Below are 16,779 nucleotides of genomic sequence, written 5' to 3' on the forward strand. Positions count from 1 at the left end.
AAGCCGTCACAACTGAGATTCCAGGGTAAGGCAGCCCCGGAGGGAGGGAGGGAGGCTTGTGTCTCCAAAACCCAGCCCCCAGGGCAGCCCAGACGGTCTTTGGAGGCTGTGCCTTTTTATCGAAGTGCCTTTTCTTTCTTTCTTTCTTTCTTTCTTTCTTTCTTTCTTTCTTTCTTTCTTTCTTCTTCTTTTTTTAAATGATACTTCCACCTTTCAGTACTTTTAAATAAGCTTTTATTTTTAGCTTCTCATCTCTGGTGTCTGCAGCTTGACTGGCTCAAGCTGCATTTGCTTGCCCTTACTCACAGTCACCAGGAGGGAATGGGAACCGCATGGGTGTCCTGGGCTGCCTTAGCCAAGCGCACCTGCCTGGGGGGGGGGGCGGGGAGGGGCGCTTTGAACAACAGAAATGCGCTGTCTCACAGCTCTGGAGCCCAGAAGTCCCAGGTCAAGGTGGCCTTCAAGGACCATGCTCCCTCTGAAATCTGGGGGGAAGGATCCGTCCTTGCTTCCTCCTAGCTTCCAGTGGTAGCTGGCAATTCTTGGCGTTCCTAGACTTGCAAGCACAGAATGGCGTTCTCCCTGGGTCTCTGTGTTCAAATGTCCCTCTTCTTATGAGGACACCGCTCACTGGATTGGCGCCCATCCTAATCCTATAGGGCCTCACCTTCCCTTGATTACATCTGCAAAGACCCTCGTTCCGAAAAAGGTCCCAGTTACAGTCCTGGGGTTAGGATTTCAACATCTCCTTTCGGGAGACACAATTCTCCCCATAAGGCACTGTGCACTCGGCCCAAAGGTCGGGGGACAGGGAGGGGATGTGCTTGTGGGTGAGGGGTTAGGGCTGTAGGCTGCAATTTCGCTTGGACGTCCCTGCATGGGTTTGTCCCCTGTCACCCACGGTGAAATATGTCAGGGCAAGGCTGGTGGAAGGGGCCGTGGGCTCCTAGCTCTGCTCATGAAAAAATGTTGGGACCTTAATCACATGTCCCTGTGCATCTCAGCTGCCTTTATACACACACAGACATGCATGCACGCACACTTACACGTGTATATGGATACAGTGTGTATATGGATACAGTGTGTACATGCCTATACGTTCGCACACACATATAATCTGTTCAGCAATGTGTTCTATTTATTTATTGGGGGGAAGATTGATTTATTATGAGTGAGGGAGAGTATGAGTTGGGGGGGGCAGAGGGAGAGGGAGAAGCAAGCTCCCCGCCGAGCAGGGAGCCCGATGTGGGGCTCGAACCCAGGACCCCGGGATCATGATCTGAGCCGAGGGCAGACGCTTCACAGACGGAGCCATGCTCCCAGGCGCCCCAGCGATGTGTGTTACACATTCAATAACTAACAATGACTATTGTTATCTCTTTTCCCCTCTGAGCTTTGGTTTTCTTAGTATATTTGCATGCACACGCACACACACACACATACACTACACACATACACACACTTACAGTCACAAATGCATATAATGTGCTTAGCGCGATGTCTTACACAATCATTAAATAACGACCATTACTATCTGTAAAAGGGAGCAGCTGTGTCTCATGTCTGAACGACCCATCCGTTGTACCGTATTTCACCTCCGAGATGTCCTTAGCTCTGAAACTCTAGGACCCTGACTAAAGAGGCGGATGGGGACCCACAGTGGGAGGGCCAAGATTCCTTGTTGCACGTGAACCCAGAATAAGAAAGTCCCCCTTTTCTATGCAGAAGCTTTTAATTTTGACGTCGCCCTGCTGGTAGCTTCTGGAGCTCGAGCTGGCTGAACTCTTCAATAGAGCTGCTCGCAGCGCGCTCATATAAAATATTCTCCAGTCCACACATTGTGTGAGGCTTTGTTCCTTCTGCTTTGCCTCCCGTTTCCTCTGAGCAATGGTTCTGATCCCCGGCTGCACATGGGAACCTGGGGGACGCGGCGGCGGGCTTTGAAAAACCTCACCGCTCGCGCTACGCCCCAGCCCAGGAGCTCCGGGGAGTTTTTAACACGTCCCGAGTGATTCCATGCACAGTCAGTCTCAGCCTCCTTGGACCTCTGCTCTCTACCCTCTCTCTTTGGCAAGAATAGTAATTCCTCCCTTGTCAGAAGACTTTTTTTTGGATTCTTAATGATGAAGAAACCCCCAAAGTTTTTTCTTAACCAAATATCTGGATTAGTGGCTTCCCATAGAAAATACCAAAGAACAGTTTAAATCCACCAATTTTGTGTCCTGTGGATGGCTTGATTTTTGGCAGAGTCAGGCAGGTCTGGGTTTGACCTTGGCCTCTACTATTAAGGGGCTGTGTGACCTGGGGCGATGATTTCACTACTCTGAACCTTAGTATCCTCTTCTTGCAACAGAGACAACAGTGCCTTGCTCACAAGGCCACTTGAGGCAGAAGGGAGGGACATTCAGTAAAGGACTTAGCTCAGTGCCCAGTAAATGTACCGTAAACGTTAGAGTACGCATGCCTTCAATCTGCCAGCTACGGTCAGGGGACAGCAAAACAGTAAGCCCTCTCGAAGGGTGGGATGCCTCCTCCTGGCAGCCCAGCCCTCCACCAGGAATAAGAAGAAGCGAACCCCCGTCTGCATCAGGTCAACAGATCGGACTCACAAACGCAGTGGGGCAGGCGCGACGTCCAGATGGGCGTGCCAGTCTCACGGCTGTAACATGTCAGAAGAGAGCTCCCTTCCAGCACAAAGCCGGGATTGCACGTGTATTGAATGGTGGTCCCCACCAGCAGCACGGGATCCGAAATTAAGCGGGTCGAGTGGTCCACTTCCCCGGGGTCGGTGCAGTACATAACTACGGATGAAATCAGACCCAGAGCGCGTTAGGAGGCTGGATGATCCCAGGTTTGCTGAGAACTACGCAATGATCTGGGAAGTTTCCTAACTTGGTTCTTTTCCTGTTTGGAAGATAATGCATCTGAGCTCATCAAAGGTGGCTGGAGAAGAGGCCAGGATGATAGAGACCTGAACGTAATTCCACTTACAGGAAGCAGCCCACAGAAATGTTTGCATCTGGACCCAAAGATCTATGTACGAGGTTGTACACTGCACGATTATTTGAAATGGTAAAAAAAAAAAGAGAGAGAGAGAGAGAAACAATGTAGACCCTTTAACAGGGCAAGAGTTAAATACGGAATAGCCGTTCTATGACATCCTGAGCAATCACCGAAGAAGAGAGCAAAGCGAGGGGGCTTTCACTGCTTTCTTTGTGGTGCCTGAATCTAGTAAAACAAGCATTCATTACTTTTCCACGAAAAAATCAATATACACAAAGGGAAAACAGTAAGCCAATTAAAAAAAGAATGAAGTACACAATATGTGTGATATGAAAAGGTTTCTGGGTTTCTGAGTTGAGAAAACAGCAGTGGTAAAATACCCTTATCTATAGCTGTTTCTGTACAAATATCTGCGTCTATCTACAGACGATAGCACGTGCATACGTCTATGTGTGTGTGTAACACACGACGCAACTGGAACAACTCAGAATAAACTTGTAAGAGTGGCGTCAATTCACGAGGGATCTCTCTCTGTACTTCCTAATGTCACCACTGCTTGAGTTCTGTAAGTAAGCACCTGCTAGTTGCATAACGGGAAGGTACGTTCACGTACAATTTTTGATGTCGAGAGTGTAGTTGAACTAATGAATGAATGAATGAATGAATGAAAGGCATTGACAACCCCCGGGGACTTCCGGGGGGAGACCCCACTGTTCTCAGGATACGCTGCTGTTCTTGTTTCACTAGAAGAGAAGCCACCGAGGCAGGTTGGTGGGTCTCTGTCTTAGATGCAGAGGGACAGGCAACCAGCGTGGGCACCTGAACGCTGATGCCCAGAAGGGGACCAATGCAAATTCATCTGCTCGAATTTGGGTCTTTTGCTGGCAAAAATGGAGGCCGTTGAAGAGTTTCCCAGAGAGAGCTAGTTTATGTGTTTAGAACTCATTAACACAATATACATCATCATTATGATTTAAAACATTTAAAAAATCATCATCATCATTATTATTTTATTAATTATTTTTTTAAAGTAGCCTCCACGCCCAGCATGGAGCCCAACACGGGGCTTGAACTCAAGACCCTGAGATCAAGACCTGAGCTGAGATCCACAGTTGGACGCTTAACTGACGGAGGCACCCAGGCTCCCCTAACAAATCATTATTATTAAAAATATTTTTAAAAAATCATTACTATTCAAAAGATTTAAAAATCATTCTTCAAAAAATTTAAAAAGGGTGATTATTCAGAAAATTTCAAAACTCATAATTCAAAATTCTTACAAAATCGTTCTTATTCAAAAATTTTAAAACCGTTATTATCCAAGAATTGAAAAAAAGATCTTATTCGAGAATTTTAAAAATCATTATCATTCAAACATTTAAAAATCATTATTAAGACATGTATATTTAAAACATTTTATAAAGTAATGATGGGGCGCCTGGGTGGCTCAGTTGGTTGCGCGTCCGACTTTTGGTTTCGACTCAGGTCATGATCTCAGGGTCGTGAGATCGAGCCCTGCATAGGGCTCTGTGCTAAGTGTGCTGACTCTGTGCTCAGTCTGCTCGTCCCTCTCCCTCTGCTCCTCCTCTTGCTCACACACATTCTCTCTCTCACTCTAAAATAAAGAAATACAATATTTGGGGAAAAAAAGTAATGATGACGTAGATTATGTTAATATGTCTGCAATGGGTCTCACCACCCAGGGCGCTTCTCACCGTTGGTTTTTTATTTTCCATCAGAATACACACACACACACACACACACACACCCCCCACATACAACCAGATGGAACAAACAGATGTTTATGTAGCCAATTTTGAGGATTTTTAGCAAGCTTTTTCATGTTTCCCCCAATTATAATTAATTTTCTTTGCCGTTGGGATATTTGTGGCCGGGATTGCGTATAATCCCCCACCCCCCTTTCCCAATACCCTCTTTCTGTGCTGACACTTCAGATTTCTTATCGTGCAACTGGTCACTCAAGGCAGGCCGAGCAGGTCTACCAAAGTATCCCCAAGGATTGCCAGCAAGATGGCTGCCAAATGGAGGCTTGTGCAGGAGGAAGAAGGAAGCAAATGGTTAGCAGGAAGAGGCCAGCTTCAAATTTAGCTCCTCCCCCAATGCTACTAGGATTCGGTGTAGAAGCCAGAAGCACCTCCTTTTTCTCCTGCTTTTCAAGACACCAGATGCAACTATCACCAGCCATGCCTGGCCCACACTCCTGAGGGCAGCAGGCAGAAGGCCCCAGGAGGCTGGGCTGGGTGCTGTCTGGATGAAGCCAGCTTCCTGTGATAGGGGACTAACCTGGGCTCCAAGTTCCAACTTAGACTGGTCTCGTGATGATGATGAATCTGAATGATGTTTTTTATGCAGGTTTTACCGCAGTCTACACCACTCCCTATTGTCTCTCCCTCAGCCTATTTCCCTCATTTACATTATCTGCCAGGCTTCTGGAGGCCCCTGAGCCTGACATCCCTGCCCTAGAACTCCAAGAGGACATTTGTGAGGAGAGCTGGCGAGCTGGTGGAGTAGGAGGGAGGCCAGACCCTACATGAAGTGACTCCAACACATTCCATGAAAAATACCCCATGGGAGGGATTTACCACCCACTGCCCTAGAGGAAGAAAACAAGATGACTCTTACTTTTCTCACAAAATGGGGGGTCGCTGCTCCAGCTGAGGTCCCACTGGCAGGTGAGGGTGTCACTCCCCACTATGTCATAGCCAGGGTCACACTGGTAGGTGACTCTGGCTCCTCGCACGAGCTCCGTATGAGAAGTGGTTTTCCAGCCATTCTGGATCTCGGGCAAGTCTGAGCAGGAATCGTTCCTTGACACCTCTTTAAAACAAAAACATCGTCCTTAGGTGAGGAGGTGGGCCTTTCTGTGTGGGGTTCCCTTTACGAATGTCAGAGGAAAGAGCAAACAGAAGAAAAAGTCTCCAGAAATAAGTAACACACTTTGAAATCCCTTAAACCACAGGAACTCTGCGATAGTGAGATTTTATGATAAGCTCTTCCTGTGGGCCGCAGAACTTACCAAGCATTCTTTTGGTTTGACAAAGTCAGTTTAGGATGTAGAGCGAGACAGAATCCTAGCCCTGCCACTTACTAGCAGTGTGATACGGGGGACACCCCTTCTCTCTGTGCCCACCCCACCCTGTTATTCTCACCTCCTGGAATTCACATTTTCCCATACTCCCGCAATGCCCAACAGGGCTGATGTGCACAATCAATGGGCTATTGCCGGAGTGACGATGTGTGGCTCCCGAGGCCAGGTCGTAAGAGACGTTGAGAGGCTCTCCCCTTGCTCTCTGTGAGGGTGCTCAGACAGCCCTCTGGAGCGATCCATGTGGAGACAATCTAAGGCCTCTTGCCAATGACTGGTGTTGACTTGCTAGCCACACTAGCAAGCCATTCTGGAAATGGAGCCTCCAGCCCCAGTCAAGCCCTCGAATGAACACCACCCTGGCCGACATCCTGACTACAGACTCATCATGAAAAATCCCAAGTCAGAACCATCCAGCATGAACTCCTGTGTTCCGGACCCACAGAAAGTGTGTGATCATAAATGTGCACTACAGGGCATCTGAGTGGCTTACTTGATTAAGTGTCTGCTTTCAGCTCAGGTCACGATCTCCGGGTCCTGGGATCGAGCCCCATGTCAGGCTCCCTGTCCCTCTGTCCCTCTGCCCCCTGCTCATGCTCTCTCTCTCGCTCACAAATAAATAAGTAAGTAAATAAAATCTTTAAAAAAATGTGCATTGCTAATTGGGGAGGGGCATATTTTGTTACACAGCAATGGTAGCTAACACACTCAGCCTCATGCAAAGAATGTAAATTCATGGTTGGGATGAATTCGTAATATATGTTTTTGTAATATGAATTAAGATAAACTCCCAACTGTTGAAATAAAAATAATTATTGGTGCATTCTTTAAATCATGTTGCGTATCATCAGCAAACATTAACCACACTCCAGAAGAAGGTACACACAGCTCATTATCCCAGAGTCTTCCCCTGGAATAATCCTGCCTTCCTTCTGCAAATCCTCGTTACTGAGACAGCAATGCAAAGCCCACTATTACTGTCCTTGCTTTCAAGCGCCCACTGCACAGATTTTGAGAAGAGAGCTAATTATGCCGTATAATTAATCTGCAGTTCTTACGTGCTTCTGGGGAAAGCAAAGCACCTTCCCTGTCTGCAGGAAAGTCATTCTGAGAAACAAGCGAAGGCTTTTCCTGGGATTTCATCATGATTTTATTTGGGGAATGGCGATCTCAGGGGTGTCTGCAAGAAGAAGGGGAGAGGGAAATGGCTTCTGGAATGGCTTCGTGGGGAACAGGAGTCTCTATTTTTAGGCCTTTGAAAAATCAGCCAAGCCCTGGATTTAGGACACAGCTGCAAATGCTCAAACTGTGGTTGAAAGGGAAGAAACGGGGGTAGATACTGGGTATGTGGTCTGTCTTCTGCCAAATGCTCTGAGACTGAGAAAGGTTTGCTTGTCTGACTTTTCAATCTGAGCCAGCATGGTGACACGCTCCCGTGGGACCTCCCATCTCCTTTGTGGCATTCATCACATTCGTGATTACCGAGTTGGGGACACCGTGACTTGGATCTTGGCCCCACTGTTCACTAATTCAGTGGCCTTGCCTAAGTCAGTTAGCCTTCCTGTTCGTCAGCTCCTAGACCCCACCCCCAGAGACTCTGATTCAGAAATCTGTATGTTTAGCCAGCACCCTACGTGGAGGTTCTGGCATCATCCACCTTGTGGGCCCTTAACTTTGTGAAGAATGAGATAACTGGCCTAGAAGTTGGAGGGCTTCCCTTTTGGTCTTTGTTTTAGAAGCTGTGTGACTCCAGTCATGTTGATAAACATCTCTGAGCCTCACTGTCCTCAATCGTAGAGTTGAGACCAGAATCATGACCCTGTCTATCACTGAGGGTGATGTGAAAACTAATTAATGTGCAGGATATGACACCAAGATGAGTTTTATATGGATTCAATCATTTGTTTGACTAACATTTTGTGAGCATTTCCTATATGCCAGGCACTAGGAATATGGGGATCTGAAGTCATGGTCCCAGTCTCATGGACAAGATCAGCATCATGGCCCAACTTTTGGGTAAAAGAGATGCTTAAATGCACATGCCACCATTAACCGGTCTTATGCTCATGGCAGACATCACTAATCAATCACAGCAATCTCCTTCTTTGAATCAAACTGAAACCTCCCAATCCTTCTCATCACAGATTCCCAAGAACCACTGTCATTTTGATTGGAGTTGACCTACAACATGGATCAGACTTATTATCCTAGGATTAGAGGAATAAGCACACAAGTGACCGAAACCACTTTGAAAAACACTGCTCACTCATCTCTGCTTTTTTTTTTTAAAGATTTTATTTATTTATTTGACAGAGATAGAGACAGCCAGTGAGAGAGGGAACACAAGCAAGGGGAGTGGGAGAGGAAGAAGCAGGCTCATGGCAGAGGAGCCTGATNCTGGAGTTGACCTACAACAAGGAGCAGACTTATTATCCTAGGATTAGAGGAATAAGCACACAAGTGACCAAAACCACTTTGAAAAACACTGCTCACTCATCTCTGCTTTTTTTTTTTTTAAAGATTTCATTTATTTATTCGACAGAGATAGAGACAGCCAGCGAGAGATGGAACACAAGCAGGGGGAGTGGGAGAGGAAGAAGCAGGCTCACGGCAGAGGAGCCTGATGTGGGACTCGATCCCATAACGCCAGGATCACGCCCTGAGCCGAAGGCAGACGCTTAACCGCTATGCCACCCAGGTGCCCCTCATCTCTGCTTTTTTATTCCCTTGCCTCCATGCCCTTGGCCATAGACACTGGCAAAGCTTAAGAAACAATGTGGAGAATAGTCTTTGCTTCTGTCTGGGCAAAGCAGAATTATGGGAGGTCAGAACCAGGTNAAGCCTGATGTGGGACTCGATCCCATAACGCCGGGATCACACCCTGAGCCAAAGGCAGACGCTTAACTGCTATGCCACCCAGGCGCCCCTCATCTCTGCTTTTTTATTCCATTGCCTCCATGCCCTTGGCCATAGACACTGGCAAAGCATAAGAAACAATGTGGAGAATAGTCTTTGCTTCTGTCTGGGCAAAGCAGAATTATGGGAGGTCAGAACCAGGTCAGCCCAGAGTGTTCTTATGGAAGATTCTTACCGGCAGTCCTAGCAGTCTAACCTTGGCCACATTGCAGAGCTGGGTGTCAGCCCTGAGATCATTTTAGGAGCTTCAGAGATCTCTAGATGACCGCAACCCCCCCGACCCTTCCATGTGAACTCTGCTCATGAGAATTGCATCTATGTCTGGTTAAATCTAGATCCAGGATAGCAATTACCTCTTCCCATGCCACAGCAGACATTACTAATCAGTCATGTCACTCTCCCCCCACTGACCTCAGGCATGGACTCCTCAGAATTCTTTTCAACGTGGTCTTCAACATGGATAGTCACAAGCAATTGATAGGCATCAGAATTAAATGCAGAAGCCCACCTGCCTTCCCTGTGAAACTGAGCACGTGTTTCTTTGACAAAAATAAGAACAGGATTGTTCTTTTTGTATGTCGCCCACATTAGCCCACATTAGCTAGGCTGTGTATCCCCAAAACCCTCAAACTGCCTCCCCCACTTTCACCAGCCAGAGAAATAAAGGCAGGGAGAGCAGTCTAGTCATCCCTGGGTCCTGGTGCCTGGTGCAGGACCTAGCACATGTGAAGAGACTCTTGTGGACCAAACTCTCCGGAAAATGGAGACAATGCATTCGAAGACGAAACACAATAATATCTGGAAGAGTGCCTGCCAATTTCCAATTGTCACACAAATCTAAAGTTTCAGCTTCGATAAAGAGGAGTACCTTCTCTTCAAGATGGCGCCACACTGAACGTTGGCCAGACTTCCGGGTTAACTTTGAGCAGCCTTGGATAAGGTCATATTTCTGCCACCAAGCTCANCCACCAAGCTGAATGTGGTTTTGGAAGACTGACTCAGACATCAGAGGAGATAAATGAGCAAAATTATGTGCTCATCTTACAATTGGAAGGCAGAGGGCGGCGGCATGAGGAGAAGAGACGTCTAAGGAGAGAGACCGAAGCTAAGTCACTAGAAACTTTCCCTCCAAAGGCAGCTGACTCTGGAAGGCAGCTCACCTGGGCAGCCAGCACGAGCTGATCCCCTGTCCCCCAGGGCCCCGCCCCATAAAGAGTGGGGAACCCACAGAAGTAGCAGCAACTCTGAATACACTTAACAGCACAATCAAGGAGAAAAAGGCCCCCGAGAAACATAAAAAAGATCAACACTGGTGTCTGCCTGTCTGAGAAGCGTACACAGGGGCAGGCATGAGAAACGTCTCCCTGCTGGAGTCAAACAAACAAAGAAGCAAGGGACTTATTTTCACAAGCATATGGCTCTTTGAGACAGCCAAAGGTCAGGGAAGGGGCTTGTGTTTTAGAGGCAAGAGGTGGGACACAGAGAATACCTTATATTGGGGATGGATGGGCAAATCTTCAAGCCAGGGGGGAAGAAAGAATAGCAGACACGGAATCTGCCTCAAGCCAGAGAGTCTTTGATGGTGGGCACGGTAGTGGGGAGACTTGGCAGAATGAAACCCCCTTTTCCCCCCTTTTTCCATCCTGGAAATCAAGATGTCTGCCTCGTTCCTGGATGACCCAAGCAAGTTCTCTGATTGCTGGCCGAGTCCTGCTTGTTGAAATCCTCAGTGTACAACCACCCACCATCTTGGGTGCCAAAAGAGTTAGGTCTTAGGTACCCCCTGTGTCTCCCAAGTTCTCTGCCATTGCCAAGAATATCAGAGGTGGAGAAATGCTAAGAGCTGGGGGAGCGGGGAAGCCCGGGTGTGAGCCCCAGCTTCTGCCCCTNCCGGGTGTGAGCCCCAGGTTCTGCCCCCAGCAAGCAAGGCCTTTACCCTTGGTGGCCCAGGGCTGCTTCTGCTGTGACGTGACAGGGTTGGAGCAGATCTGTCAGTTCAAATCCTGTCTGGGGCTAAGATGAGTGGGATTTCACAGCGGTCCCCGCACTGTTGCTGGTGGCAGAAGCGGGGTGGTGGTGGGGGAGGGATGAGGGACGGAAGGAGTTCTGTGCGGGTCAGGTTAAATCTGAGATGCTCGTTAGATATGCAAGACGGTAGTTAGCAGGGAGTTAGGTAGAGAGTTCATGGGAGAGGTCGAGGCTGGAGGCACAAGTTAGGGGCCAATAGAACACAGAGAGGCATTGTAGAGAACCTCGGGACTGGATGACAGTGTATGGGGGGGGTGAATCTAAACAGACAGAGGACAGGGCCCAGGGTAGAGCTCAGGACCCTGCAGTGCTCTGAGGAGGGTGAGGGAGGCAGCAATGGAGAAGGGGGAGCCACAGTTGGGAATGAGGAAGGAAGGCTGTGGATGGAAGAAACGGTAAGAAGAGGGTGTTGGATGGCCAAGCGCGAAGTTGGCTTGAACTTCATAGCGGTTTTTTGGGGTTTTGCTTCTGTTTTAATGTGAGGGCGAGAGAAATGGGTTGGAAGCCCCCGCGAAGAGCAAGCCAGCCACCTCTTGCCTCACTGGGTCCAACAGTACAGGAGGTGGGAGAGAACTCGTGGTCTCCGTTGGAAGGGGCTGCAGGGGAAGAAGAGCCCTGAGGGAGGGAGAGCTCAGCTTCGGTGCAGGCAAGACGGCGGAGATGCTGTTTTGAAAGGTTCAGACGCAGGACAGCGTGCTGAGGACAGAGTCCCAGCTGACCCNTTCAGACGCAGGACAGCGTGCTGAGGACAGATTCCCAGCTGACCGCAAGGGAAACACCACGAATCTGAAAGTCACGAGGCATCATCTACTCAGTCCTGATATCGACCCTCTGCAGCAGCTGTCAGTTTTTCCATTTTACAGATGACAAAAAGGAGGCTGGGAGAGGATCTCACAGCTATCGAGAGCAGTATTAAAACTCAAACCCTGGTCCTTCTGACCAGAGAGCCCAGATGCTTAAAAACTACACACATTTACTGTGCCAATATGTTAAAAGACCCATGTAGCACAGAACCCCCCAAAAGATATATCTAGAAGAAAACATCTATACACACACACACACACACACACACACACACACGCACACAANGCAAGGGAAACACCACGAATCTGAAAGTCACGAGGCATCATCTACTCAGTCCTGATATCGACCCTCTGCAGCAGCTGTCAGTTTTTCCATTTTACAGATGACAAAAAGGAGGCTGGGAGAGGATCTCACAGCTATCGAGAGCAGTATTAAAACTCAAACCCTGGTCCTTCTGACCAGAGAGCCCAGATGCTTAAAAACTACACACATTTACTGTGCCAATATGTTAAAAGACCCATGTAGCACAGAACCCCCCAAAAGATATATCTAGAAGAAAACATCTATACACACACACACACACACACACACACACACACGCACACAAACGGACTGGAGGAGACACTTACCTATGTAGTTCATGATAAATCCCTGGCCCTTCCCGAAGATGAGGCCAGCAGGGTCTGAGTGGAACTGGATGGTTAGGTCCGGCGTGGACGAGTACAGCTTCTGGGGACCACTGTTCCCAAGGTACTGCCCCAAGATGTGAGGCATGACCTCATCGCCGTCATAGATAGTCAGGATGTCGCTGTTGCTCAGGTTCAGGCTGGGGGGCGGGGCAGAGAGAAGAGGAGGGGTCTTGTGAAACACAGTTACGGGCATTCAGCAAGCCTTGGATTTATTTTGTCAGGGAGGCATGCTCGGAGGCAGGTGCCAGGTTAGGAACCGGGGGTGAGGTACGCGGTAGGCAGAGACCGCAGATGTGAGCAGGACACGCTGATCCTGCGTGCCTGGGTTTGGGGAGGGACTGGGCTTCTGAAGGCTCGCGCAGGAGATGGTCTTCCCTGCACGGAGCTCATTGCACGGTCGGATGCTGAATTGTCCGTAGAGTTGCCTTCAACGCCGGTGAGGCTGAGTGCCGGGCACTGGGCTACCTGCTGGGGGTGTGGCGTGGGTCTTCCATTCTTCTCGGTTGCAGAGCAAGCTGACTGCCTCTTAATTAGAACCTGCATCTTCATGTCAGGTGAAATGAGCCTTCCAAATCATTATGTGGCCAAGTCCTCAAAACTAAAACCCGGGTATCTATGATGTTCAGGGGATGGGTTGGAGGGCGGGGTGGAGGCACCTTATTCCTGAAATATGCTCAAACCTGCTATCAATATTCATGACACGAAAGGACGACCCATTTCCAGAGACTCGAATGCAGGAAAGCACCTTGACACTAAATATCAGAACTGCAACGGACAGTTAATAATCCAGAAAGCGCTTCAGTGTGCCACAGACACGTGTTATGTGAAGTGTGCTGGATAAAAACTGATCTCTGATCGAAAGGATGCCAGGTAATTCAGCGTTGCCGCAGACAATATTAGCTCATGCCTTTTTTCCTTCCATTCTTCTCCTTCCCTTCTCTCTTACGTCTTTCACCTCTTCTTGTGTCCCTCTCCCTAATATTTTTGAACACCTCCTATCTGCCAGGTCTGTGTCAGGGGACACAAGAATCACAGAGCAGTGGTGGATTTAGACTAGGAAACCAGGGATTGTGGGAGCAGTTACGATCAAGGTGCGTGCAGAGAGAGGAGACTGGGGGGCATCCCGGAGGCCTCCCTGGTGGAGGAGATGTTTGCATGGGATCCTCAAGAAAGATTAAAGGGCTATAAGATTGATAAGCGGGGGGTGGTGAGAAAGCAAAGCAGAGGCAGAAGGAAAGAGGGACCAAGATTGCGGCTCCTGAAAGAATCTGCCCACTGGTCAGTGTTCCCCAGCTGTGGGTATAGACACGGAAGCCTGGAGGGGTGTAGGAGCCAGGCCCTGAAGGGCTTAGAGAGCCAAGTTCATGTGTTTGGATGTCATATTGCTTGGGATGGGAGCAGACAGACATTGCCCGAGGAGAGGTATTCCAGGAAATGGCCCTAAGCAAGGTTCATAGAACCCATGCAGAGTGCCCCCAGCCCTCCCTCCTGACAGGTCATCCAGCGCCCCAGGGCGGTGTTCTCCTTCCTGGGTCTGGGAGGGGGAGGAGGGGTGGAAACGACCCAAGCAGGTGCTTCCGGTAGTAAGAACAAAGTAACAGAAACACAAGGAACATTGTGGAAGGCTGGCTCCCAGAGGGCAGGGGACATACTGTATTCACAATGATGTCCTCCCCAGCACCTTTCACACTCCTCCTGCAAGATTGTCCCCAGGGCCAGCTCAGGGAGATTCCAGCTGCCGGCATGACCACCTTCAGTTTCCCTTGTACCACCCCCCAAACACCCTCTCCTAACAAAAGCTGTCTGCTGGCTTTACACGTGTGGCTTCAAGACAGGACCCCTAGAGTCATACCCTCTGCCAGTTTCCAGTGAAGGTTACAGCCTCTAAACCCTATGGTATCAAAATTCTGGAGTTGCCACCTTCCCTCGCACACCATAGGTGCTCAATAAATGCACGGGTATGAAAGAGCCTGCCAGAGAGTCTATTCGACAGCAGAAACGGTGCGGTTGATGTTAGCCTCTTGACCTGTGCGAGGGAAGAGCCTCTTAACCCTAAGAACCACGAAAACATCAATCGGTCACGGAAGCGCTGGGTGAGGCTGCTGTGAAACATGGTAGATAGCCACATTTATTCCTTAAGCTGACTTCACAGCTGATCTGCGGGTGACCGTGAGCTCCAGAGAATCTGCAGCTTGGCTTTACTCTATCACCCATTGCAATGATCTAAATGCAGCAGAAGCATTTTCAAGGGGGCAAACAGCTTTCGTTTGAAAAGCCTAGCATGACTCTTTGTCCTTTGGAAGGTAGGAGGCAGCAGAATGCACTGCCGTGGGAATCCGGAAGCTTTCGTGGATTCTTGGCTCTGATACTTGCACGGGGCGGGGGAGGGGGGCACCAGTGTTTCTGACGTTCCTCATCTGTGAATTTCCAGTCCATGTCGTGGGCTTTCAGAGTGAGGTAAGGCATCCTGAAAATCTGGGATCAAAAGCCAGATGCACTGACAGCGTCTGAGCAAGTCTGGTCAAGTCACTCGAACGTGATGACATGTCACCGTGTCATTATGGATGTCGCCATCGCCACCGCCATCACCATCACAGCATCACCAGTATCATGGTTGCCAGGATCAGGCTCTCTTTAGACGGCTGTCTACACCGAATGACATCAGATGACTTCCAACTAGGGGTGGTTTTGTTCCCCGGGGGACAGTTAGCAATGTCTAGAGACATGGTGGTCCCAACTTGGCGGGGGGGGGGCACTGGGGAGTCGATGGTAAGGACTCTGCTGAACATCCCACACTGCACAGGATAGCCTCCCACGACAAAGAATTCTCTCGCCGAAAATGTCAATTGCGCTAAGGTCGAGAAACACTAACTTATGTGAATGCCTTTTGTCAACAGGGTGCAACAGACTATCCACTGTAACTTCTATTGTCCTGGGATTTCAGCAGAGGTCCCCTAAGCTAAGAATAAGCAAATAGCATAAGGAAAAGCATTCCTACTTTTTTAAAGGGCTATTGACTGAAATTGGGTCCTCGCCTGGGCGAGGAAGAGTGTGTCTTGGAGTCTGGCTGATCTGGGAGGCCACCCCAGGCAGCACGGTGAGTAAACGAGATAGGAGGAAACAAAAGAGCCAATGTATAGTCGCTGATAGGAGAGTTCCACTGTGGGCCCTGGGCTCAGTCCTGCAGGAACAGTGAACGATGGTGCAGAACAGACCTCGGGGGAGAGGGGACTGGGAATTTATCCTCCACCCCCATCCCTCATTGGCCGAGGGCTGCTCTCAGGGGTAGCAAGCCCCCAGAACTTCTGGGATGCCCACAAGAGGCTTGCAGTAGGAAGCCATGGTGGGTACACAGTGGCAGGTGCTGCAGAGCTCGGATAGGGCCCCAGGGACACCTGCTACCACCATCGATACATCTCTTCTGGTCTGAGCTCCTCCTCCCCTATCTCTATCTTATAGAAGGCAAAGAATTTACTGGGCTCCTGAAGAGGCTTGCAGGAAGAAGTGACTCAGAGAGAGTGTCACTTAAGAGGAAGAACAGGGGGAGGGGAGAAAGTGTATCACCCTCTGCTTAAGCCAGGTGGGGAGGGCTTCAAGGGCACTCTTGGTGGCTTGGCAGGTGTCTTTGGGGTTTGGGGGACAGTGACTGCATTTGATGTTTCCCAAGAGAGGAGTAATGACAAAAGTCAGACACGAGCTGCCTGCCCGCCTTGGGGCAGAGCCAAGAGAGAAAGAGGCGCTGGGAGTGATGACAGTGGGCGGGAGATTCACGTTTCCGGGGGCCAGATATGGACCTTGAAGATAGGAGCCACTGTGGGTCTCCTTAAAAGTGTTCCCCATCCGGAAAGGATGATGGGGTCCAGCAGAAGGGAAAGCCAAGAGCAGCCAGACTCAGGAGGCTTTGTCCTCAAGACGTTCCCCGTAACAGAGGAAAGCCCCGGCATTCTGTTTCTTCTGTAGCAGGACAGTGCTGTCCGTCCTGCTTTCTGTGAGAAGCACGCAGCCCTCCCAGCCTCTTCCTGCTGCAGAATTCCCAGCCTCAGGAGCCCTGTGGAGGGTGCGGGAAGTTTGAAAATGAATGAGGTTCAGGGCTCTATGATTAGTAGACTGAGTCACACTTGTTATGACCAGAAGACCTCTAAAAATGAAGCTTCCAGCCCAAGAAGTGCCAAAAAAAAAAAAAGAAAGAAAAGAAAAAAAAAAGTAGACCATGAATGAAGGAGCAGTGGAAGA

General features: G+C 49.2%; 1 protein-coding gene across 3 annotated transcripts in view; it reads right to left on the minus strand.

Annotated features, from left to right (window-relative positions):
• SEZ6L (seizure related 6 homolog like) overlaps positions 1-16,779 on the minus strand; it is a 185,065-nt gene that overhangs the window by 18,923 nt on the left and 149,363 nt on the right. For all 3 annotated transcript variants that reach the window (XM_034638597.1, XM_034638596.1, XM_034638595.1), the window contains exons 10-12: positions 12,487-12,683; positions 5,647-5,841; positions 2,610-2,801 (exon numbers count right to left, since the gene is read on the minus strand). In XM_034638597.1, the coding sequence (XP_034494488.1) occupies positions 2,610-2,801; positions 5,647-5,841; positions 12,487-12,683 (584 nt within the window). The remainder of the gene's footprint in view (positions 1-2,609; positions 2,802-5,646; positions 5,842-12,486; positions 12,684-16,779) is intronic.

The sequence above is a fragment of the Ailuropoda melanoleuca genome, chromosome 12 (assembly GCF_002007445.2).
Source record: "Ailuropoda melanoleuca isolate Jingjing chromosome 12, ASM200744v2, whole genome shotgun sequence".
NCBI lineage: Eukaryota > Metazoa > Chordata > Mammalia > Carnivora > Ursidae > Ailuropoda > Ailuropoda melanoleuca.